Genomic DNA, 26271 nt, shown 5'->3' with positions numbered 1-26271 from the left:
TTCCCTTCTGCCCTTTCCCCCCCATCATTCCCTAATCCCAACCTGTCAGCACCCCTCCCTAGCTTTGGTTTTGAGTGCTTTGTATTGAAGCAATTCCAAATGTGTAACCTTGCCATCGTGTGCAATCTGTTTTAAAGTGGAGCCAAAATCCATATCGCAGGCCTGGGTGTGAGATCTTGCAAACTAAATGTGCACCTAATTACAGTGAAGCCGTTTGTTTGTTTTGCTGAAATGATGAGGCTCACAGCAAGTTTTCCTAAAATCAGTTGTTCATTTAATTATTTTAAGTTGTTTAAAGACATAAAATTACTCATTATGTAACATTGGCTGTAGATAAGTCAATTTATTTCAAGTATGGACATTACTTGCCAAGAGTTCTTTTTGTCTGAGTGCAAAATGTTTTCAAGAAAGACTTACACTTGTGTACTGCCTTTCACGTTCACAAGTCATTCTGGTTTACAGCCAAGGAAATATTTTTGAATTGTTGACTGTTGTAGGAAATATGTTGACTAACTTGTGATATTGCAGCAATACACTACAAACTACAATGTAGTTTGGGTAAATCATTTGTGTTGTTGGGTTGAAGTTTAAATATTGGTCAGAACACTGGAAAAAACTGGTCTCATCTTCTTTGAAATAGCATCATGGAATCCTTTACATCCAGCTAAGAAGGTAGATGAGATCTTGGTTTCACACCTCAACAGAAAGATGGCACCTCTGGCATGGCACTCAGTTGTGACTGTATTGGAATCTTGAGTATTGTTCTAGAATGGATCAGAACTGAGAGATTTACAAACTTAAATAAAGCTGGTACCAGGATTTTAATTGATCATGATGCAAACTTGTGTTCTCTTAAATAAATCTTTCAGTATATTTGTCGTAAGTCATTATAAATCATCAGAACATCTCATCGTGTGTGTCAAGTTTTTGCAAGAGCTACTTGGCCAGTCCTATTTACGTTTCCTGTGTAGTTCTGCAACTGTTTCTCTTCACGTTACCAGTCGCGATTCTCTTGAGAGCTCAGATTAACTCGGACAGTTAATTCTAGATCCTAACCACACTGTCCAAAAAAAGATTTTCCTCATGCCATGCCATTCTAAGGTGATAGATAAAAGAGCCAGTGTCATCCAGCTTTCGATGGGGAGCAGTTTCTCCTCCTAGTCTGTCTGGACCCCTCATGATTTTGAACAGAGAAAATGTTTTTTCCATTTTTTTTCTTCTCGAAGGAGAACAATCTCAGCTTGAAGCCCCAGTTTCTCAACTTCTTTTACCATCTTCATTATTTGCAAGTGGTTGGAGAATCAGACTTTCCAAGGGCACATTGTTGTGATTTCTATTTACCACTGTGAGAAATTATTTACGTAGCATCTTTTTAACTGAGGAAAAACCTTGAGCTGTTTGATGAAAAGTGCAAAATGTATGAGTTAAAATAAAATATGAGAGGAGTGGGTTTGTAGAATGGAAAGGGATACAGCAATTTTGACTGTTCATGGAGAGCTTTAAAGGCAAGCAGAAGAATTTTAAATCTGTAGTGTTCAGGGACCAAGTTAAATTGTTTCCATAAGTCAACCTTTACCAGACCAATGAAAAACATAATTAGATTTGAAGGAAGATTGCTAAATGATTTTTATGCATAGTTTGCCTCAATGGTATATATATTACTTACATAAAGTGTGCCAGTTACCTGAACACATTGTGATCTCTGCTTGAGAGGGTGTCTTGCACTTCATGGCTTTGATAAGTTCACTGGTCTCCTGAGTAATAACTGTATTTTGTATTGAGCTACACCTGAAAGAACTTTGCATTACTGTGGAATGGGAAGCTTAACAACTTGATTGCTCCGTTTGTAAGATCACAAAACTTTAAATAGTCATCCATAATTAATGGTTTACATAGACTATTCACCAGTTTCCAGAACTTGGAGTACAGTATCTTTGTGCATGGTTGTTCAGTATTGCTGCTGGCAATGAAGGAATTCAGTTAAACTTTGTGTTGCATGGAACAAACACAGAGAATTGGGGGTAAATTCAGCTAGTCTGACAGCATCTGTGGCAGAGAAACAGTTAAAGTTTCAGATTGAGTTCTGAGAGAGTGTAACAGTTTATTCTATTTTTCTCTCTGTTTGGACTACCAGACCATCTAAGTTTCACTAGAAGCAGGAGGGAAGCTTATAGGTGGCACTCTTTCCATGTATTTGCTGCCCTTATCCTTATAGTTGGTAGAGGTTGTGTGTTTTTGGAAGGTGCTGTCAGAGGAGCTTGGTGAGTTGCCACTGGGCATTTTGTGGATTGACCTCCAGCAACCACAGCCATCATGCGCTGTGCTTGTCATAACTCCAAACAGATTTTTTTCAGTTTTCCTCTGTTTCACATTGATTCCAGTTTTGTAAGCTTTCTTGATGGCATACTCGGTTGATTGCTGCTTTCCAAGTGCACTCGTTCTTAACTCGCCTCTGGAGTTCCATCTTTTTTGTCTGTGTTTGGACCAAGATTATATTGAGTTCAGAAGCTGTTTTAGAACTCAAACGGAGTGTCAGTAAGCAGGTTATTTCTGAGCCGGGGCTATTTGATTGCACTTTTGCCAACCCTGCAATCACTGTGCTGAAGGACAAAGGTGGACTTGTCGTAATTGGCCAGTTTGAATTTGTCTTACATTTTGTGTGCAGGACATTATTTGGGAAGTTTTCACATTGTAGGTGTACCGGAAAGCTTGACTAAAGGCAGGCCTCATTCTGGAGTACAAGTCTTCAGTTCTGTTTCCAGAATGTTGTTAGGATTAAATACCTTCATGGTATCCAGTGCCTTCAGCTGTTTCTTAATATTGTGCTGTGAATCAAAGTAGTTAAAGATTGACATGTGTAATGTTGTGTATGTCAATTGGAGGCTAAGATTGATCATCTGCTTGGTATTTATGACTGAAGATATTTGCACATTTTGCATTGATGTGATGGGCTCACAGCATTCTTTGAATACCTCCAATTAAATTATACCCTTTCATAAATAAGGGGGCCAAAACTGTTCTCAGTATTCCCAGATGTGGTCTCACCAGCACCTTGTTCAGTTGCACTCAGCCTTCCCTACTGTTATACTTCAAACCCCTTGAAATCAGAACTGACATTCATTGGCCTAATGGATTACCTGCACCCATATGCTACCTTTCATGTTTCCAAGGATCCAGAACTTCATTTGTGTTGCATCTTTCTGTAGTTTTTCTCCATGTAAATATTTTTTCTTATGTTCTTCTTTCCAAAATAAACAATTTCACATTTTTCCACATTAACTCCATTTTGTCAAATTTTTGCCTACTTACTTAACGTATCAGTATCTCTCTCCCTCTCACAACCTGCCTTTCCAATATTTTTGTCATTTGCAATTTTTGGCTACAGTACATTCACTTCCTTCCTCCAAGTTATTAATATATATTGTAAACAGTTACAGTCTCCGCACTGATCCCTTGGAACTCCACTGGTTACAGGTTGCCAATCTGAAAAATAACTTGTTATCCCTGCTTCTTGTTTCCTGTCCATTAGCCAATCCCCTATCCACCCTAACACCATGAACTCCTATCTTATGACTTAACCTTTTGGAGAGTGTCTTGTTGAATGTCGCTGGGAGTCCAAATACAACATAACTACTGGTACGCCCTTTATTTACCTCAGGTTGACTTTTCTCAAACCTTTAACAAATTGGTCAGATATAATTTCCCTTTCATGAAGCCATATTAACTTTGCTTGATTTTAATGATTTTCCAAATTTTCTATTATTACCTCCTCAATAGTTGGTTCCAATACTTGTCTAACAGTAGAGGTTAGGCTAATCAATCTATAGTTATCCCTTTTTTTTGCCTCCCTCCTTTTTTTGAATACGAATGTCTTATTGTCAGTTTTCCAATCTTCTGATACTAGTTCAGAATTCATTGGAAAATTACAACCAATGCATCACTATCTCTGCAGCTTTTTTTAAGGATCCTTGGATGCAAGCCAACAAGGGGAGTTACTTACCTTTAGTCTCAGTAGTTTACCTAATACTGGAGATGTTCTAATTCCCTGCCTGTGTTTTTAGTATAAATGCGTATGTTAATATACATTTGAACTATCTTCCACCAAAAAGACTGATGTAAAATGTCTGTTTAATTTCTATCATTTCCCTGTTCCTCATAACTATCACCACAGATTCATTTTCTTAGGGACCTATATTCACTTTGATCTCTCTCTTCCTTTTTATAGATTTAAGTCAGTTTTTGTATTCCTTGCTAGTTTGTCCTCTCTTTCTTGTCTTTAAAATCGTCCTTTGCAGTATTCTGAACTTATCCCAGTCTTCAGGGATATTGCTGACTTTGACCTTGAGAAGGAGTTTTTTTTTCTCAACTTGATCCTCTCCTGAACTTCCTTGGTTAGTCATGGTTGGTTTATCCCTCTCTTTAAATCTTTCCTCCTCACTGGGATATATTTCTGATGAGAGCCATGAATCATTTTCATAAATGACTGCTACTAATCAGTATGTTCATAAGGTAAGCTTTGTTACACATTTCTTTGTGTTGAAAGCACAGGAAGACCTTGAAATTATACAGTAGATATGACTGCTTATTTGTCTTTTCTGCTGATCTATGAGCCCAGTCCACTTTAGCTAACTGTATTCTTATTTCAATATAATTCTCTTTAAGTTAAAGATAGTTGTTTCCAACCTAAGTTTCTCACATTCAAGCTGAATATTAAATTCTATCATATTATGATCACCATCCTAGGGAATATTATGCACAAGAGTAGGCAACCGATCTGCCATTTATTAAGATCATAGCTGATCTAGTTTTAACTTGAGCTGGAATACCTATATATCCCCAATAATCATCCCTTTGGTAATTAAGAATCTACCTACCTCTGCTTTAAAAATATTTAAAGGTTCTATCACCTGTAAGATAAGTTATAATTGTATTGGAGGGAGGGGCTGAATTACCTTTCTCCTATTACTATATTCTGAACTGTTAGGACACGGGGTAAACCCTCCTGCTTAGTTTAAACCAGCAACATAGCAAAGATTTATCATGTGTAGTAATCTGTGAAAATTCGAGAGGATAAGAACTAATTAAAGTAAAAATTACCAACTTTATTTGTTAAAGTATGAAAGTAATTAACTAACAACTATTTACAACTCTTCCTCTAATCTATTTTTTTTAGTTTCCCTTCTATAATAGTCTGATAAAAACCCCCGATTAAGATTTACTGAAAAATACAAATTTTAAAACCAGCCAGCGGTGGAATCTTCTCATTTGGATTTGCTCTCCAGGTTGGTGTTGATGGTTTTCTCTGTGCAAACTCCTTCTCGAGACCAGTACACCTCAGAGAGTTCTAACCAGCAGCCGACATCAATTGGTCTTTTGGCAGTTCTCTCCCAACTGTTCAGTTTTTTCCCGGTCTTATACCCCCAAAGCATCGGTTTTTAATATTGTTAAGGTACTAAGTTCAAACTTGATTGGAGTTTGTTTTTTTTTTCGGTGTATAATTTAAACTGATTGGCCTAATTCAAATTTGTTTTTTTTTCTCCAGGCAACCAGCTACCCTAGCTGCTGGACCAAAAGGTTACATTGTATTTTACTCGGAACACCTGGTGCTGTCAGGTAGTTCTGCTAGCTTTTAACTCTCTTAAAGGTACAATGTACCCACATCTTCATAACACCTCCCTCCTTTAAGAAAACAACAAACACATTACCCTAACATACCGATAACTTTAATCTAAGTTCACCATAACCATATAAATACAAATCTGCGATAACGATCTGCGATTACATTCTTACTACCCGTAACATGTACTATTTTTAAATTAAAAGTCTGTAACCTAAGACTCCAATGAAATAGTCTCATATTCTTGTCTTTAAAGCGTTCAGAAAATATAAGAGGATTGTGATCCGTGTACATCACTGTCTCCGACACATTGTTCGTGTCATACACATTTAAGTGTTGTAAGGCCAGCACCAAACTCAATGGTTCTTTTTCAATTGTGGAGTATTTCCTCTGGTGGATGTTGATCTTCTTTGAAAAGTAACCAACTGGCAGTTCAATCCCATGTTCATCTTTCAGTAGGTGTACACTTCCAACTCCTATGTCACTAGCATCGATGGCGACTTTAAAATGTTTGAAAAGGTTGGTGTAGCTAAAACTGGTTTGGTGGTTAATATGGCTTTCAAATGGTCGATTGACTCCTGGTATAGTTCTGTCCACCAAAACCGTAACAACTATGAATTTCAAACATTTTTAAATTAAAGTATCTCAGATGCTACTGAAAGCCTCTTCTTTAGTGTCAATGTTATGTGCTTGGTTTCAGATTTGCTTGATGAGATCCAGTGAAGCACCTTCGGGATATTTTACTACATGAAAATTGCTAAGTAAAATCGAAGTTTATGATACAATCAAAGAACACATTACTTTTTGGGGAAGGGAAGGCTTTGCTCATCTGAGATTTTATGTAAGCTTCTAATTGCTAATGAGCAATGTCATATGCCATTGCTTATGGATTGCAGGGGATGTGTATGGTTTCTGAAATTGACTGGACATGCGCTACTGTAATGTAACAGTGCATCATAACATAAAAGGCAAACATCGCAGATTTATACAGTGTTGAAGATTTCTGACACTTGAAAAAAAATGGACTTAAATGTAAAAAAAATCATAGATATTTATACCACAAAAGGAAGTGTTGTATCAGCTGGTGCAATCAACAACTTAACTCCACTGTTCTGTTATCATCCAATGCATCATCTTTTCATCCATTTTCTTTCCCATAACTACCCTACTGGTCTTGATCACAATTGCTTTTCATCCTCAGAAACCTGCATTTATGAATTAACTTGTTTTGCTTTGCCTTCAGTGGTAAACTTGCAATATTTCCTGAAGATCAATGTATTCTATTTATTTGCTTATTCTTTCTCGGATCTTTCTCAGTGACTTCATAACTTTTTATTTCTTCCCATATAGAATTTATAACTCTTGCTGAAACTGTTGTTGGAAGTGGCAATATCCAGGGACGTTTTATGAGTCTCCACTGAACACCATGGAAAAAAGGTAGTCATCACCATCACCCAAATCTGAGTTAATGATCGACTCCAGCTGTAGCCTTTACAAATGGCTTCATCAATATCCCCATTCTGAGCACAAATGTTAGTTCCTCTCAATATTGTAAAAAAGCTCAACTTGAAACACACCATTTTAATAAAAAATCATAAATTATTTTGACTGTGTAAAATGCTTAAATTATATTTTGATTTCAATTGTTATGTGGTTTATATCTTTGTTTTTTTTTTCTTCATGATATTATGGTGCACTATAGATGTTGTCGTTTGAGGGACATGCTGAGGCAATACCTTCTCTGATCCAACTTTCATTCCCTCACTAACTCAGGTGAAAATTCTCAACCAATAACGTAAGGGAAGGCCTACATAGACTTTGGATATTTGTAACATGAAGCCAATTTAATGGGTAAGTTTACAGAGACTGTTTTTAGAATGATTTTCTACTTTTCCCATTGTTTGAGTTACTTACATCAGGGTCGAAAAGGAAACTTGACAGCCTAAAACTGAAGAAATTACTGAATTTGAATACTAGTTTTCAAAATAAAAATTGACTTGTTTGGATTTTTGATTCTGCATTTCATTTGTTAACAACTTGCATTCCTAATGTAGTAATTAAGTACAGATAACGTTCTCCAAATGCTTGCATTTAGTACACTAACGTGAGTACAAGGAGATATGTGGCTGTAGAGAATGGATGCAATAGGATGGATGAGAACATACATGTGTCTGCAGGAATGGTTGAGAATTGCAGAGCATTTGTTGAATCAAGAAGCAACAGTTTGATGAGGTCAAGGTGATGGAAATACAGGCTTTGGTGTTGATGAAAGCTCCAGCTATGCTGCTTAGTATAAGTTTAGATTATACAAGGCAGAGTGCCAGATATTATCAGCAAAATTATCTTAACTGGAATTGAATCCGTTACAGCAATTGTGGTACATCCAGTCAGGGTGTGATCTGAAGCTCTCTATAAATTTCTTTTAAGTCGAGTTATTTTATGAGACTTCAAGTTCCTCTCCAAGGCAAAATCTTGGCTGATACTCAATGTCACCTTTCTGATGAGACATTAAACTGAGATCCCGTCTGCTCTTAGATGAACATAAAATATGCTTTAGCACCGTTTCAAAGAAGAGAAATGGGGTTATCCTGTGATCAACTTAATTAAATAATAGATTGTGGTGAATATGACATTGTTGTCTATTGGAGGAGTTGCAGATGAATTAACTTCTGCAGTTCCAATGTTAGAACAATGACTGCACTTCAGAAATACTTCATTAGATTTTAAAATGCTTTAGGATATCCTAAGATCTTGAAAGGCACTAAATAAATGCATGTTTGTTTCCTTTCCGGGTAGGGAAATGAGAAAATAACTCATTGCATGGAGTATGAAATTTTTTATTAAACAATAAAGAACTACTTGCTAAAATGGTTTACATTGTACAGTTACAAGTACTTTCTGTTCTAATAGTCTCATTTATGAAGACAATAAGCATAACTATTCTTATTTTCTCCAAGATTCTTCTCATATAAACTGTGCTGCTATACACTTTTCCAGTTAGTGAGGTATTGTGAACAAAAGGTTTCCAGTATTCCAAATGTTTTTAAAGAATGCATATAGGCATTGGCACTGAGTGCCAGCATCATCTTACCCTTTCTGGCACTTTATTTGCAGCATAATTGACCTTACTTAAAGGGGAATATGGTGGATTTGAGATTATAGGAGAAAAGCATTGAGAAGAAACATATTATGACTCATTTCACTGGCATCTTTGCTTCTGTTGTACATTTATTTCCCTTTAGCTATTTGCTATTAGATTTTTGATCTCACAGGCTTGATGGATATGATCTTATTGAAGATGGAACAGGTTCAAGGGGTTGTAAGATAATTTCGGTGTTTTTCAGATTCATGCAATTTATCGCTATTACTTCTACAAGGAATAAGTGTTGCATGTTTTTAAATTCTCATTCCTACTTTTTCAATGAATTTTTTTTGACTTTGGATCATCAACATGACATTTGATTCTTTAAGATTCTATGAATTTCAAGTGATCACAATTGTATCTAATATTGGTCCTCATTTTCAGCGGTCTGACTTCACAGAACTGACTTAATTTTGGGCAAAGTCAGAAGTCACATGACACCAGATTAGTCCACAAGTTTATCTGAAATCACAAACTTTCAGAGTGCTGCTCTTTTGTCAGGTGAAATGGAAGGAAGCACACAGGCACAAAATTTACAGGTGGAGATATCATTGCAAGAGAATTCTAGGTAATTAAAAGCGTCAAAAAATATAGTACAAGTGGTGTGAGTGGAGTGTCGATAGGCTGAATGACAGGTTTTTGCAGGTGATCAAAAGTGTCAAATGGTGTGGCGAAAGTCAAAAAGTGTGGTGCTGGAAAAGCACAGCTAGTCAAGCAACATCCAAAGAGCAGGAAAATCGACATTTCGAGCATAAGCTTCTCATCAGGAGTTTACTACCTGGGAATTGGTGCCAATGAGTGTGGGAGAGAACATAATGATCAGCCAGAGGGAGTGGCTGGAAAGTTTTAACTTTTTCTTTGGATTGTCTCTCTGAGAGAAGGTGTTTGGCTGTTAATGCTATACCATTGAGATTTGAAAGCTCTCTGCCTAATCTCCCAATTTCAGCTATTGGGAATTCAGAGGATAGAAATTAATCTATTAATTCTGTTGAAACTTCCTCAGAATGAACTAAATATTGTTTCTTGATTGATCAAAGTAACATCATACGTTCCTGTGGAATAATGCACCATGAAAACAGGTCAAATAATCTGGCCAATGATTAATTTGCTAATTTCTTTTTTTAATCCCTTAATTATTTGTTTTTCTGTCTTTCCTGTGAATGCCTGAAAACAAAGGTTGTTGGGTTTAAATCGTGGATTTCAATTAGATTACTTTTGTTTATTGTTGCTCTGCTAAACTTACTTATTATTAATGCATAGTTACTTTTTTTTTGTTTCAACTACAAATCCAGTCGAGAGTTAATTATTCAGGGAGTCTGGGATTGCTTATCAGAAGTCTGGTTGGGAGCCATTGGGATTTATTTTCAAAGTCTTTTGAAGTCTTTAACTTTAATGTATCCCGAACACAGAGGTAGGAAAGCTGATTTGATTCAGCTGTCAGTCTCCATATTGTAACAGTGAGACCTTTCATGGATTAAGACTTTTTTTGATAAAGGAAAAAACATGGATATAAAATGCAGCGCTACGCACCTGAGCACAGATTGAACAAAACTTTGAGAGATCCACATTGGGTAAATGGTTTGCATTGAGACTACCACGGTATCTAACAACATCTAAACCAGGTTCCTCGGTCAGTGTCAAGAAATTTGCAACTCCTGTTTAATTTACATGAATGCAATAATTTCTCTGGGAGACTGAAGATTTGCCTGCCAGTTAGCCAGCTTGAAAAGACAATGGAACTCGAAGTACACCCTGAACAATATTTCAGCAGCTGCTTTTGAGCAGTAGAACAGTGAGAAAAAATAATGAATATGATTGCAAGAGCTGGAACGCTGTTCCTGCCTGTTGCACTCATTATCTCAGAATTCATTGTCCAATGAAAATACTAAATGGAAAAATAGCCATTGACCAAGATACCTACAGATACCATTCCTGCTCAGGATACAAGTCATCTTCTGAAAAGTTGTGATCTCATCTTATGAATCTGACATCTTGAGGATTCAATGAACTGTTTAACTGTGTAACTTGTCTGCTTTCCTTAGATTAGATTAGATTAGATTAGATTACTTACAGTGTGGAAACAGGCCCTTCGGCCCAACAAGTCCACACCGACCCGCCGAAGCGTAACCCACTCATACCCCTACTTTTGCCCCTTTTAACCTAACTCTATGGGCAATTTAGCATGGCCAATTCACCTGACCCGCACATCTTTGGACTGTGGGAGGAAACCGGAGCACCCGGAGGAAACCCACGCAGACACGGGGAGAATGTGCAAACTCCACACAGTCAGTCGCCTGAGTCGGGAATTGAACCCGGGTCTCTGGCGTTGTGAGGCTGCAGTGCTAACCACTGTGCCACCGTGCCGCCCGTCACCGTGCCCGCCCGCCCTTAACTGCACCATACCCTCTCTTTTAAATTTCTTATCAGAGTATTTTGATATTCTTTTTCTTTTGGAATTAGTAGACAATAAACTTCTTTCTTTAACTCACAGTTTTGGTAATTGGCTGCTTCACTTTCTAGCAAAGTATGTTTTATTCAAGTGTGGTAATAGCATACTAAAAAAGAAGCTTAGTATTTGTAACTGAGGTGGTTAAAAAGACGAGAACTAATTCCTCCTCTTCACTTGATCATGCCAAATTCTAAATCTAATTAGAAAAGGCAATTTTATGGTCCTTATGTGGCACTTTGTTTTGAAGCATTTTTAAAAGTTGTTTCGTTCTCATTTCTCTCAGAGAAACAATGTCGTCGTCTTAATTTTAGCCAGGTGTTTCAGAATTTGAGTCCAGCCATCATGTGTAATTGGCTACACTACCTTACACTAAAATATTTTGCTCTCACTGATAAATGATTTCTAATTCTTTCAAGTGGAAACTAGTGTTTACTGTGTTCAGGAATACTATTGCTGCACACCAATATGACTTTACATGACCTGGTTTTATTTCGGTGAAAATATTTGGGATGTGCAGAAGTGGTGCACTGTAAAAAACTGCCTCAGCCATCCAACCAACCACCATCGTCACTACCAACCACCCTGTCCCCAAGTTTATTTGAAGAGTAATCCTTGTCTTTTTTTTTTCCCTGTATCTCTACAATATTTTAACTTTCAACTATATATCCAGTTCCCTTGCAAAATCTGCTTTCAAGTCTGTTTCCACCATCCTATCAGGCCATGTATTCCAAATCCTGTTTCAGCCAAGAAAAGTTTGCTGGAATTAAGTTGCATCCCACTGCCAGAGTATACTCTAGTTAGACTCCAGCAGCTAGGAAAACCTTTGACCAGGTTAAAACATGTGGCTTTAATATTACTTGGAGGGAGTTCAGACACACAATGGCTGCTGTATTGTTTGACTTGTAAGTAGATTATGAATTGCATTTATTTTTAATTGCTTAGGTACAAGGTCAGGCCATTCAGACCTCAGATCTGTCCATTTTATTCTAATCGGTGTTTTTGATCTCAACTCCATTTACCTGCATGTGCTCCGTATCCCTTGAGCTCTGAGTAGAAATCCTTCTATCTCAGTCTGGAAAATTTTAATTCACCCATCATTTCTACTGCCTTTGAGAGTTTACTAGATTTCCACCCCCTTCGTGTGGGGTACAAAAGTGCTTTCCGATTTTACTCTTGAAGAGTCTTGCTCAAATATGATTTTAATTCTGTAAAAGGTAATCTAAGAAAATTTAAAACTTTTCCGAATGTTTCAGATTTTGACATACTCCCTTATAAAAAGGGAGATTATTGTGAACTGTTACAATCTTATGTGCCTGTAAGTGCTTCCTGTCTACAGCTTTATTGCTTATCAGGTTTCTGTTAAAGGAAGGGTCATTGAGAGAGTACATTTGAAGAAGGAGAAAATGAATCTGGGAATCATTCTGTATAGTTTTGATTCCTTCCTATGGAGTAGTTGCCATGGTATATTGGTAGCAGAGGCAGGAATCTGATCTGTTTTGGATGTTTTGGAAAATATAAGAGAAAACAAAATATAAAATCAGTTACAAATGAAAGGTGATGGAAGAAGAAATATATTTTACAAGTTTCACTTCTGCATTACAGAGCAAGGGGATAAATGGGATCCACAGAGACAGACTGCCTTGTAATTTCTTCATTGGCAGATGTAGAATACATTTCTGAATTGGCTGTAGATTAGAACACTTCGGCCAAATCAGGTTGGTAACAACGTACTTTGAGTTGTATATTAATTTCCACCATGCACAATCTCTTGATCGTTTAATATTTTAACATTGTTTCATTGTCGTTCTGTTTGCCGAGCTGGGAATTTGTGTTGCAACACAAATTCCCAGCTCAGCGAACAGAGCCACAACAACGAGCACCCGAGCTACAAATCTTCTCACAATTGTTTCATTGAACTAAAGTCACAGAATTTTGGAATTCTATGTGTTCAGAGGTGAAATATGAGCAATAGTTAGAATCTCAATTGACTGATGTTAGCCTAAGTAAATTGTAATGAATATTAATCAGAAATCATTGAGCACTTTTTCACTTCTTTCAGGAAAGAACAAGCTGCAAAGTTCTTTGGACTTATTCGATGCCTTAAAGTTTAGCTTTAAAACGTTTTTGAACCAACCATCTTTCAAAATTCTGTGTTCTGTTGAGTCAATAAGTAAGTTATAGAGTAGAATCATAGAACTTGCTAGCTCCCAAGACAAAGAAAGCAAAACAACAATTCATGAACTAATATTTTGTAACTAGCGCATTTCTAATAACCCTAAATTGGTACTAATTATGGTTATCAGAAGTGTGCTCTAGGTATTTTAGTGTATTTTAGTGAGCTAACAGAATTATTCACTCATGGGAATAATGTGAATTCAAATGTACTTTAAAAATATTAAAACTAGCTGAGCTCCACTTAATAGAAATTAAAGTTATGCTCTGTGTCCAAGAACGGCACAAAGTTGGCAGGATTATGTCACAGTTGGAGGTTTTGTGTAGCTGAGAAGTTGATAATTTTGCATAAATATTGTGTTTTAAGCCTGTTTTCATGTAATGCTGATTAGCTTTTTGCTTTTAATAGTGTAATTGCATATTCCTTTCAGCTAGTCCAATTTATAATGTTTTATACAATACAAGAATAGGCTTTTCAGCTCACCAAGCCTGTGCCGATTCCTAATCCTTATTTAGAACCGCTACTTATTGCTAATATGTGGTTTCTATCCCTCTGTTTGCCTCCACTTGTCCATCAAGATACATCTTAAACATGCCTGCTTCCACCACCCCCAATGGCAGTGCATTCCAGGCAGCCACCGCCCTCTGTGAAATATTTTCCCCGCACTTCTCCCCTAAACCACCTTCCTCTCACCTTGAACATGTACTCTTTTGTAGTTGATGTTTCCATCCTGGGGAAAAAGCTTCCAACTATCCACTCTATCTATGCCCCTCATACTTTTGTAGGCCTCTTTCAGTTTGCCCTTCAGCCTCCGTCTTTTCAGTGAAAACAATGAGTTTATTCAACCTCTCCTCATAACTAAAATCCTTGAGACTAGGTAATTTCCTGGTAAACCTCCTCTGCACCTTCTCCAAAGCATTCACGCTCATCTGTTCATGGGGCGACCAGAACTGCATGCAATATTCCAAACATGGCCTGACTAATGTTTTCTACAGCTGTAACATAGCTTGCCACTTTTTATATTTGATGCCCCAGCCAATGAAAGAAAGTGTGTTGTATGCTGCCTTGACTACCTTATTCACTTGTGTTGCCACTTTCAGGGACCTGTGCATTTGGGCACCCAGATCCCTCTGTCAACACTCCTAAGTTCTGCCATTTATTTTATAGTTTGCACCTGAATTTAATTTTCCAAAATGCATTTTATATCTGTAATGTGGCAGTTGTAACATGACAAATCTTGTCCTTCCATTTTCTATCTATCTAATCATTTAATCTTGACAATCCTTTAGCCACTTAAGATTGTTAGATTGTTTTTTCTTACCAAATTCAACTAACTGACCAATCTGCGTAATGCCTTCTATTAAGTATTTATCCTTTAGTGTCAATCAGTTTAAATAGGCAAGGCAAAAAATCCAAGCAGTTACTTTTGTTTTTAAAAGTGAGAAGTTAACTTCAAATTCTTGGCTTTTGTTCTCTCAGTGAAAATTGTGGGATGTGACAGTGATGAATTTCTTTATATAGACACAATATCGGTTCTCTTCTAGGTCATTCGCCTCAGTTCTCTCACTTGCACGTTGTCATATCTGGAGTGGTGCTAGTTCCTTTGATGTTTCCACATGTTCTGGGAAACTGAACTTTTGCATGCAAGCGCTGCATCTAACTACCTTCCAATATTTTTGGCTTGACTTCTTAAAGTTAAGGTCTTGCTCTTAAATGTTTTCTTAGCTTGGAAAACTTTTCTCATAAACTCCTTCATTTCTTTAATCTTTTAAAGCCTTCTCCGGAAATATCTACGCATCTCTGAACTCTTTAAACTTATTGCATGTTCTTATGCTCTCATTCTGTGAATCGTTTTTGTGTAAAAACACAAATATTTATACATCTAATTCCAGAAGATAAAACCTCTTTTTCAATCTCATCAGATATGTGCCAGATCAAGTCATGTATGTTATTGCAATAATCAATTTTTAACTGTCAGTCACCTTAAAGACATACGACAGAAGGTTTTTGAGTCAATTTTCGTTATTAAGCAGAGAAAATAGACTGGCGGCAGCTGGTATCTCCTTTTGCTTGACCAGTTTTAAACAATAATAGATAACATGTAGATAAATGTTGCATTCTTTTGCATTCCACCCACTCTTGCTTATCTTATGCAGGCAGCATACTCTCTCTTATCTTTAGGCAAGTGGCCTTGACAGCTGTGGTCGCAAGCTGTGGTTGAACCTTACCAGCTGTGGTTCTGCCCTCAGATTGCTGTGTAAACCGCTCACAAGTTTCCTTGATTCTTTTTCTGTTTGCTCAAAGTTCAAAAGAACTTTTGCTAATCCCACATTTTAAACAGTGGTCCCACTGCTAATTATCTGCAAAGAAGAGTTTTATGTAAATATATGTGACTTTCTGGAGTTTGTGTTCAAAACCAAGAGGGTATTCATGATTTAAGGCTCAGCAATTAGTTTTATGTCATTTTATTTAGCTTAGAAAATGTCTAAAGACTGCCCTCACTGAAAGATTCCAGATACTGGTCAAGAAAAGCTAGAAATTAACTTTGAATGCAGCATTTTAAAGGAATGAGAGATGAAGCAACAAGTCCATGGTTTAGGGATAAAGCTGTCAAGTTCAGGACCAAGACAGTTTTAGTCTCTGTTACCAGGAATGGAGGGGAATGAGGTAGGGAATGCTCAGGTGTACTGGGCACTTGACCTTTTGTGCACAATTTAACAATGTAGGAAGAAACATGGACAGATGTCTGGTGCAGTGGACCATTTAATCCATCATGGTCGTGGGAATAAAAGAGTAGCTGTCATGTTTAATTGCAGTTTCTGGCTTTAACCTATATCCTATACTTACAGAACTCGTGTTTATTTTTAAAATGCAATGATGACTTTTGTTCCCGCTGCCCACTGGATGAGGAAAAAATGCTATTAATTTTCCTGTAATAGTTTGACCAACTACTTTACATCTGTGTTTGTTCCTTTGTTTTCATCTCTACTAAAATGTAGGTTTTTTTTTCTATCGACTTTCACTATGCCCTCCTTCCCCCGCCCCCCCCACCCCCACCCCACCATTGTTTCAGTACACCTCAATTAAATCTCATGTTAGCCTCCCAAGTTCTAAAGAAAATGATCCATTTAGACTTTACTGATGGCTAAAATTCTCCATTCCAAGTAAAATCTTTGTACCCTGTACATCTACACCCTCCCTTAGAGTGATTGCATCTTTCCTGCATTGTGATGCTTAGCTCTCACTTGAATTTGCAAACTATGTAGTGAGGCCCCTTTATATATGGGAAAGCAAATCTTAGCAGGACTTAGACACTTAATGGTAACGTCCTAGGGAGTGTTGCTGAACAAAGAGACCTTGGAGTGCAGGTTCATAGCTCCTTGAAAGTGGAGTGGCAGGTAGATAGGATAGTGAAGAAGGCGTTTGGTATGCATTCCTTTATTGGTCAGAGTATTGAGTACAGGAGTTGGGAGTTTTGGCTGTACAGGACATTGGTTAGGCCACTATTCGATATTGCATGCAATTCTGGTCTCCTTCCTATCGGAAAGATGTTGTGAAACTTGAAAGGGTTCAGAAAAGATTTACAAGGATGTTGCCAGGGTTGGAGGATTTGAGCTATAGGGAGAGGCTGAACAGGCTGGGGCTGTTTTCCCTGGAGCGTCGGAGGCTGAGGGGTGACCTTATAGAGGTTTACAAAATTATGAGGGGGCGTGGAGAGGGTAAATAGACAAAGTCTTTTCCCTGGGGTGGGGGAGTCCAGAACTAGAGGGCATAGGTTTAGGGTGAGAAGGGAAAGATATAAAGGAGACCTAAAGGGGCAATGTTTTCATACAGAGGGTGGTACGTGTATGGAATGAGCTGCCAGAGGAAGTGGTGGAGGCTGGTACAATTGCAACATTTCAGAGGCATTTGGATGGTGTATGAATAGGAAGCGTTTGGAGGGATATGGGCCGGGTGCTGGCAGGTGGGACTAGATTGGGTTGGGATATCTGGTCGGCATGGATGGGTTGGACTGAAGGGTCTGTTTCCATGCTGTGCATCTCTATGACTCTGTATCTATGTCAGAGTTATTATATGCTGTGGAAGTTCAGCAATCCAGTACAGATCTGTGGAGAACCCCCATTGGAAACCATCTTCCAGTCATATGCACACCTGTGGACCAATAAAAGGTTTGTTTCCTTTCACGGAACCAATTCTGAATCCAACTTGTTACTTTCCCTTAGATTCCATGAGCTATTAATTTCGATTGTATACTTTTAACATGTGCAGATCTTATTCACAAGTTTTTCATGCACTCACCCCTCAGTCTTACTAATGTCCTGTATTGAGACCAGCTGCTGTTTAAGTTCCAAAACCTGAGCTCCTCCAGCTGAAGGTTTGTCCTGGAACGAAGATTGTTCAGAACCTGAAAAACATCGTGCAGGCTCATGTAAAATAAACCAAAAACTCTGTCGGGGATCTGAAACAAAAACAGAAAGTTCTTCAGTATGTTTGGGTTCTGAAGAAGGGTCACTGAACTTAAACTGTTTTTTCTCCGCAAGTGCTGCCAGACCTGCTGATTTTCTCCAGCAATTTCTGTTTTTGATCTTGCATGTCCAACTTGGCACAGAAGGAGTTCCTTGAGTTGGAGGTGCCCTGTCAGGCTTCTATTTGTTAGTCTAATTAAACTTGAGAAATGACCTGAAGACTGACTGAAGGCAACTGGCTGTCACCAGTTTGCATCACAGTACTTGGGTCTTTTTAATCTCTCATTCTTAGACTCGTGCTATCTGGCCTCATCTGCTGTTGTGCTTCACTCCCAAACTCCTTCAGATCTGCACTGTTTGCCTTCAAGCTCGACTGTCTTATGATATCAATTTTTTGATATTTGTTATTTATTTTGTGTTTTGTTATTTATTTTTCCCTTTATTTTTAATATCCCCAATTTTTGTCTCTGTTCATGTTCTTGATGTTGAGGTAGTGTTGATGAATGTCAGTTGAGAACCGAATTGTTAAGAAGGAGACCACTTAGCTTATCCTGTCAATGCTGTTTCTTTGCATTATTAATGCATTTGTTTTAAGTGGCCACTTACCTTTATTTAATACATTTCTGTAACTTTATCAATCAATAACTTTAGAATTTGGGGAATGTTTCTACAACGGAAGAAATTAAGGAGTGTTTTGATAGGTGTTTACGATCATGTAGGGAAGATAGGTTGAGAACAAGTGAGTTTGTTCTCTCTCTCGCTCTCTCGCACACTCTTGCACTCCCATTCGCTCTCGCTCTCACTCTCTCTCTCTCTCTCATGCACACTTGCTTGCGCGCACTCCCATTCGCGCACACATTCAGGCTCTCTTTTTCTCTCTCTTGCGCTCACACTCTCACACATGTTTCCAGGAGGTAGAATTAGTGTATATCATTGTTCACTGGTATTACTTTCTCAGGTTCTTTACACCGACTGTTGATTTTGAAGAGCTGTGTTCCTTCATGCAGGAGGTTCTTTCAAGTTGGTTTCTTCTGAGCAAGGGTCTCCAAGGCGTAGGTGTCACTGTTATGTGAAGAGATGAAGTGCAAACGATTTAAGACAACAATGGCTTTTCTTGAATTTGTATTTTTGTCTTGAACTGTTGAATATATCAACAGAAAGTGGTTTTGCAGTGTTGACAATTTTCCAGGATCCATTTATTGTTTTAAAAGAAGTTATTTTCCTTTAATAATAGAATATATCATTGTATATTTTATATATTTAAATATTAAATCAAGGAAACAAGTAATACAGTCTTTTTCGGCACCAATACTGTATAATTGCAAGCCTTTTGCTTTATGAATAGCATATCTTCTACCTTTTGTGTTATACTATAGGACAAATATATGTATATGATTTACGGTGATTGACCTGATATGTTGGCAAATGGGTTTTCCTTTTTGGAGGCTTGTCTTTGCAGCTTGTTCAGTTTGTTTTCTCTAAGATGGCGTCAAATTGAGGTGAAATGATAAAGGAAGCATAATTCTCTCTAAGGTAGAGTGAACATGGAGACAGTATGTTCTGCAACTGTAATCGATAACACTAATACTGTCTCTTTTTCGTCACTATTCTCTGCATTATTTGGAATTTTAGATGACCTTTGGACTTTCTGACAAATCTGCAACTCAGCTGATTATACCCTGGATATTTCCAAATCCAGCTATAAAATGAATCAAACCTTACAATAGCTGATTTTTACATGTTGTCACTGCTTTCTAATTATTATCTTTTATAATGAGCTAATTCAGCATGAGTGGCTTTACCTGCGCTTCATTGTATATGTGAACATTTGAATTAAGTTAATTTTAAACCATCAGATATTTGACTGAATTAATTTATGTTCAAGGTATGAACACAAGTTTAATGAAGCAACAGCTTTTATTTATAAAATGCAAAGAATAGAGCTAAAGCAGTTGCAGCAATCTTCATCCAGGAGTGCTGACTCGATTATCCATTTCGACTTCCTCCAGTGGTCCCCAGCATCTCAGATAAGAGTCTTCAGCCAATTCATTTCACTGCAAGTGATATCAAGAAACAGTTGGAGGCACTGGAGACTGCAAATGTTATGGGTCCTGACTACATTCTGGCAATAGTGCTGAATGTTTGTGTGCCAGAACTTGCTGCTCCCTTAACCAAGCTCTTCTAATACAGTTACAATACTGGCAACTATCCGGCAATGTGGAAATTGTCCAGGCATTTGTTCTGTTCACAAAAAGCAGAACAAATCCAACCTGGACAATTACTGCTTCATCAGTCTACTCCTCATCATTAGCAAAGTGATGGAAGGTGTCATCAGCAGTGCTGTGAAGGAGCATCTTTCTCAGCAATAACCTGCTGAGTGACTCGCAGTTTAGGTTCTGCCAAGGCCACTCAGCTCCTGACCTCATTGCAGCCGTGGTTTCAAACATGGACAAAAGAGCCGAATTCCAGAAGTGAGGTCAGAGTGAGAGCTGGGTGTACCTCGGTTGCATGTTGAAACTGGCCCTGTTTTAACTTGTAAATTGTGCTGAAAACCAAATTTAAGTGGTGACTGACCCAGAGCTGTGACCAATAAAGCAAGTTGCACTTTTGCTCTTAAAAACATTGATCACATGAATTACATATCAACTTAAAATTCTGCACTGCGTCACAAAATACAACTCTCCTATCTTAACATAAGTATATCCTCCAATTTACTGGAAGATTGCTATTTGGTGAATTGTGTATGAGAGAAATGTAGCATCATGTCGTCCAGTATTATCACATTTAAACCTTAAGTTATGTGTAAAATATTAGAGGTAAACAGCTTTAAAAATGGCTAGCTTCTAATGAAACTGTGTATCCTGTATTGCAGTGACTTTTCCTCATGGCCCACAGCAGCACCCTAGCAGTTCCGTTATTATTCTTGGCATTGAAGATCTTCAGATGTGGAGCTGAAGGTATGGAGTAGTTCAATATTGGCCTTGTATGTCCTCTTCATAGCATCCATATATACTCTGGAAGTAAAGTCAGGACAAAGGTGGACAGCATCGGAGAAGTCACGCTGTGTATACATTTGATTTGGTTCAGTTGTAATGTTGCCACGAACTCCTGTACTACACACCAAAGCTAACACCTCTTCTGAGAGTTGTTTTTATCATTTACTTTGATGGTTTGAGCCATTGTTTATATCACAAATCAGAACTTGCCCCTCTTACCTGAGTGCAAGCAGAAAACTTATTCACAAGTATAAGTGCATGAAGTGCTGGAAAAACTCAGTGGACAGGCTGGATCTGTAGAAAGAAAGAGTTAATGCTTTAGGTTGATTATCTTTTATTACTCCTAGCAAAGAATAAAAATTTGAGGAAGGGGATAGGAAAAACAAAGAATTTCTGTAATGGAGCAGAGATTAAATAACAAGTTTTCATTCGAAAACAGCAAAAGAGAGTGGGAATGGATATTATGAAGAAATGTTATTTTCAAAGTGAGATTTGAACTTCTACATTTAAAAAAAATCTGAAACAATGTGAAGTCATAAACGTAGAAACAAGACTGATCCAACCAAAACAGAAAAAAAAGGAAGCAGAAGTAATGACCTAAAGTTATTGAACTCAGTGTTGAGTCCATGAGCCTATAGAATGCTGTGCCAGAATGTAAGGTCTTGTTATTCAAGCTTGTTTTGAATTTCAGTGTAAATGAGTGTGAGAGCAAGGTGGCAAATTAAAATGACAAGCAACCAGAAACCCGAGGTGTTCTACAAAACACTCACTTGGACTCCCCAGTGTTGAGGGGATTATAAATGGGCAATGAGTATAGTTGCTAATGGAGAGAAGTACGTAATTTTTCAATTGGAAAGTGTATTTGGGGGCTTGGACAGTGAAAGAGATAAAAGACAGATGTTCAATGTGTTACATTTGCATGGAAGGATGCTGTTGGGAATTGAAAGGTGTTCAGCTGACTAAGTGTTGGTCCGAAGGAGTGTTGGTCAGAAGGAGATATTCCTTTGCAATATTCAATGGGGAGGGCAGTGTTGTTTTGTGCTAGAGCTGATAGAAAATGAAAGGATAAACTCTTGACTATGGAGGCTGGTGAGTTGAAGGTGAGGGCACTGGAACTCCTAGCATGGTTTTGGGAAGGAGGAGGAGGAGTGGGGATAAGGTTTGTGAAATGCATGGAGGATGTTGTTAACCACGTAGATGGGAATCCTTAGTTGAAGAATAAAGAAGACATTTTGGTTGTACTGATGTGGAAGATTGCATCATTGGGAATATGGAATTGAGCACTAACAGAAGCAGTTTGTGAGGATGTCTAGTTGAGGTGGCTGTGGGAGTCTGTGCTTTGTAGTGAACTTCAATAGGTAGCCAGTCTCAAGAAACAATGATCCACAAGTTGCTGAAGGGAAGGAAAATGTCAGTGGACCAGCTGAAGATGAGGGAAGGCTGAAAATTGGAAACAATCAGTAAGATGTTCTTGATTATGGTGAGAGAGCAGGATGGGCATTATTACAATTTGCACTGTACCAGATTTAAAAAAAAAAGGAGGGGGACTTGAGCAGGATGAAAATAATTAATGTTTCCCACAAAAAAGGCAAGCATAGCCAGGATCGAGATGATATCGAAGTGCTGGAGAAACTCTGCAAGTCTTGCAGCACATGTGAAGAGAGAGGCTTCAGTTTTGAAGCAGAAGTTGAGCAGAGTGAGAACAAGCTCAACGAGGTGGTGTGGGGGACGGCCTGGGCTCCTGATCAAAATAAGATGGAAATCCTCAACACTGTTCTATTGTAGCTGGCACCGGAGAGGATTGGATGCACAGTGGCAAGGAGGCAGATGTGGCTAAGAAACTGTTGAAATGACAGAGGGCAGCAAAGGAGTTGGGGATGTAGATTAGATTACTTAGTGTGGAAACAGGCCCTTCAGCCCAACAAGTCCACACCGACCCTCCGAAGAGCAACTCACCCAGACCCATTCCCCTACATTTACCCCTTCTCCTAACACTACGGGCAATTTACCATGGCCAATTCACCTAACCTGCATATTTTTGGACTGTGGGAGGAAACCGGAGCACCCAGAGGAAACCCACGCAGACACTGGGAGAATGTGCAAACTCCACACAGACAGTTGCCTGAGGTGGGAATTGAACCCGGGTCTCTGGCGCTGTGAGGCAGCAGTGCTTGCCACCGTGCCACCCGAAAGCTTGAGGGTTGGATAAAAAAATGAGTACATGAAGGAGGGTAGATAAAAGGAGAAGGTGACAGCATGTCTCTGGGGAGAAGGGGAAGGAGCCAACAGAGAAGCCATTGTGTGATCATAGTGAGCAAAGAGGTTTTGTGGAGGAGAGAAAAGAGGCAACATTGGGGGAAGAGGACGAGGTAGTATTGCTGGGTGAGGAAGAGGAGGGGAAAGAGGTAGTGTTGTGGGCTAGATAAAGAGATCGCAACTAGCAATGATGTGGAGGAGGATTTCCATGAATGTGTACGTGATGGTTTTTTTCAGATCAGAGCATTTAAGGAAGCAACCAATAACTGTGTTCAAGACTGGGTACTGTGTAACAAGAGAATTAATTACAATCTTGTGGTGAGTCCCTTTGGGAAGAGCAGCTGTAATATGATGAAGATAAAGAGTGAAGTAGTCATATCTGAAATTAGGGTCCTGAATCCAAATAAAGGGAGCTATGTAGGTATGAAGTGTGAATTGAAAAGAATGGTTTTGGGAATCTACTGAAGGGATTGAACATGGAAAGGCAATGGCTCATATTTAGAGAATATGTCCATGACGAACAACAGTTTTCATTCTTGTACAAAAGAAAGAGGAGTCAATCATGCCTTCGTACAGAAATTAGGCATACTATTGCATCTAAAAAAGAGACATATAAAATGCCAGAAAAAGTAACAAGACTAAGGATTCGGAACATTTTAAAATTCAACATAAGAGGACAGAAGTTTGATAAGAAAGGGGAGGAAGAATAGTATAGTTGTTAAATAGCAGGAAACATAGACATGGAATAGAAGAAAACATTTGTATAAATATGTGAATAGAGAAAGATTAGTAAAACAAATGGCTTCTGACTGTAAGAGACTAACAAGGAAATTTAATTGAGGACAAAAATGGCAGAAGAATTGAATGCATACTTTGGTTCTGTCTTCACAAAAGAGGGCACAAGTTGGCTCCCTAAGGTAATTTGCTGAGGGGTGGAATTGGAGGAAATCAGCATTTGCATGTCCAGAAACTGAAAAGATCTTAAAAACTGGGGGTCTTTTTGAAAGCATACCAGAACAGATCTTTTGGGATGGCATTGAGACCTTTGGAAGAGGACTTTGCTTGACCTGAAATGACCTTTTAAATTAAATTAGTTTTTAGCCAAAGGCTTGACCTCAGTGTTTCTACAGGTTTGTTTGGGTCCATTTGGTGCCTTTTGGAATAAAACTTCCCCTCTGTCTGTTTGGACCAAGCAAAGTATTTTCCTCAAAGAGCTGAATGGACCTAAGTGGCTAGCGTAGCAACAAATGGAGACAAAGAATAATAAGTGTGGAGACAATGGGGAGCAAAATTTACAGGTAGTAATAAAGAAATGGTGAATCCATACTCTAACGGACGAGCATACAGAGTTAAATGAATATTTTGCTCTTGGTTGTGATATGATTAGTAAAAGATTTTAGAGCATAAGGTAAGAATATCTGAAATTCAGAAATATTCTTCATCTGAAAAACAGTTGGTCCTAAGATTTTCTGATGCAAAGGATTCCTGACCTGTTATGAAGTTATGAATTGTTGAAATTTCATTTGTTTAATTCACTGTCCCTCCAATTTCAGGACTCCCTATCTTGAACATGTCCTGCTGTTCTCTCTGGGTTTTCACTTTGTCTGTTTTAACCTTTTTTTGACCTTCACTTCTGATTCATTTGGCCCTTCCTCTTTTTTTTCTAATAATATGAGACATCAGATTTTCACTGTTCCTCAGTTCCCAAGAAAAGTCATCTTGGACTCGAACTCTGTTTCTACCTTCATGGATGCTGCAGAACCTGATGAGTTTCTCCTGCACTTAGTTTCAATGTTACTGAAATTAAAATATTCATGTTCAGACGTATACTTATTTTGAATGGCTCTTGCTCAATGTCATGCGGAAAGGTTGTTTCCCCTTGTGGAGTGTCTGGAACTAGAGGATATCATTTCAGAATAAGGGATTGCCCATTTAAGACGGATGAAGAGCAATTTCCTCTGAGGGTAGCAAATCTTTAATGCCGATGGCTGTTGAGGCTGATTTCTTGAATACATTCAAAGCTGAGATAGACTGATTTTTTAATCAGTAAAGGAATTAAGAATTACAGGGCAAAGGAGAGAAAGTAGAGTTGAGGATTCTCAGATCAGCCATAATCTCATTGAATGGAGGAGAAGAGGATGTGCTGAATAGCCTACTTCTGCTCCTATGTCATATGGCTTTATTGATTTCCACTGTTTATACTTACGCAAAATACAGATTTGCACATTTTGCCATGCTGTTCAAATCAGAACTGCATGTTTTATCTACAGCTAGAATTGCCTTCTTTCATCTGTAGAATGTTGCTATATTTGCACTTCTTCAGTATATCTCTCTCATTACAAAAATTTAATACCCACTTAGAGCCATAGAGTCATAGAGATGTACAGCATGGAAACAGACCCTTCGGTCCAACCCGTCCATGCCAACCAGATATCCCAACCCAATTTAGTCCCACCTGCCAGCACCCGGCCCATATCCTTCCAAACCCTTTCTATTCATATACCCATCCAAATGCCTCTTAAATGTTGCAATTGTACCAGCCTCCACTACTTCCTCTGGCAGCTCATTCCATACACATACCACCCTCTGTGTGAAAAAGTTGCCCCCTAGGTCTCTTTTATATCTCTCCCCTCTCACCCTAAACCTATACCCTCTAGTTCTGGACTCCCTGACCCCATGGAAAAGACTTTGCCTATTTACACTCTCCATGCCCATCATAGTTTTGTAAACCTCTATAAGGTCACCCCTCAACCTCCGCCCTTCCAGGGAAAACAGCCCCAGCCTGATCAGCCTCTCCCTATAGTTCAAATCCTCCAACCCTGGCAACATCCTTGTAAATCTCTTCTGAACCCTTTCAAGTTTCACAATATCTTTCTGATAGGAAGGAGACCAAAATTGTACGCAATATTCCAACAGTGGCCTAACCAATGTCCTGTACAGCAGCAACATGACCTCCCAACTCCTGTACTCGATACTCTGACCAATAAAGGAAAGCATACCAACGCCGCTTTCACTATCCTACCTACTTGTGACCCCACTTTCAAGGAGCTATGTGCATACACTCCAAGATCTCTTTGTTCAGCAGAGATGGGACCTTCCCATTAAGTGTATAAGTCCTGCTAAGATTTGCTTTCCTAAAATGAAGCACCTCGCATTTATCTGAATTAAACTC

The 26271-nt window shown here is 38.4% G+C and overlaps 1 protein-coding gene across 2 annotated transcripts in view; it reads left to right on the top strand.

Moving 5' to 3' along the window:
• The window catches only part of reck (reversion-inducing-cysteine-rich protein with kazal motifs), a 185724-nt gene that overhangs the window by 734 nt on the left and 158719 nt on the right, over positions 1-26271 (top strand). Inside the window, exons 2-5 of one of the 2 annotated variants that reach the window (XM_043688962.1) lie at positions 6968-7054; positions 7391-7468; positions 12811-12923; positions 20720-20804. In XM_043688962.1, the coding sequence (XP_043544897.1) occupies positions 20732-20804 (73 nt within the window). In that variant the 5' untranslated portion in view covers positions 6968-7054; positions 7391-7468; positions 12811-12923; positions 20720-20731. The remainder of the gene's footprint in view (positions 1-6967; positions 7055-7390; positions 7469-12810; positions 12924-20719; positions 20805-26271) is intronic. The other variant, XM_043688961.1, reaches the window with a different exon arrangement.

The sequence above is a fragment of the Chiloscyllium plagiosum genome, chromosome 4 (genome assembly GCF_004010195.1).
Source record: "Chiloscyllium plagiosum isolate BGI_BamShark_2017 chromosome 4, ASM401019v2, whole genome shotgun sequence".
Taxonomy (NCBI): domain Eukaryota; kingdom Metazoa; phylum Chordata; class Chondrichthyes; order Orectolobiformes; family Hemiscylliidae; genus Chiloscyllium; species Chiloscyllium plagiosum.
This window is presented reverse-complemented; position numbering and strand designations above follow the sequence as displayed.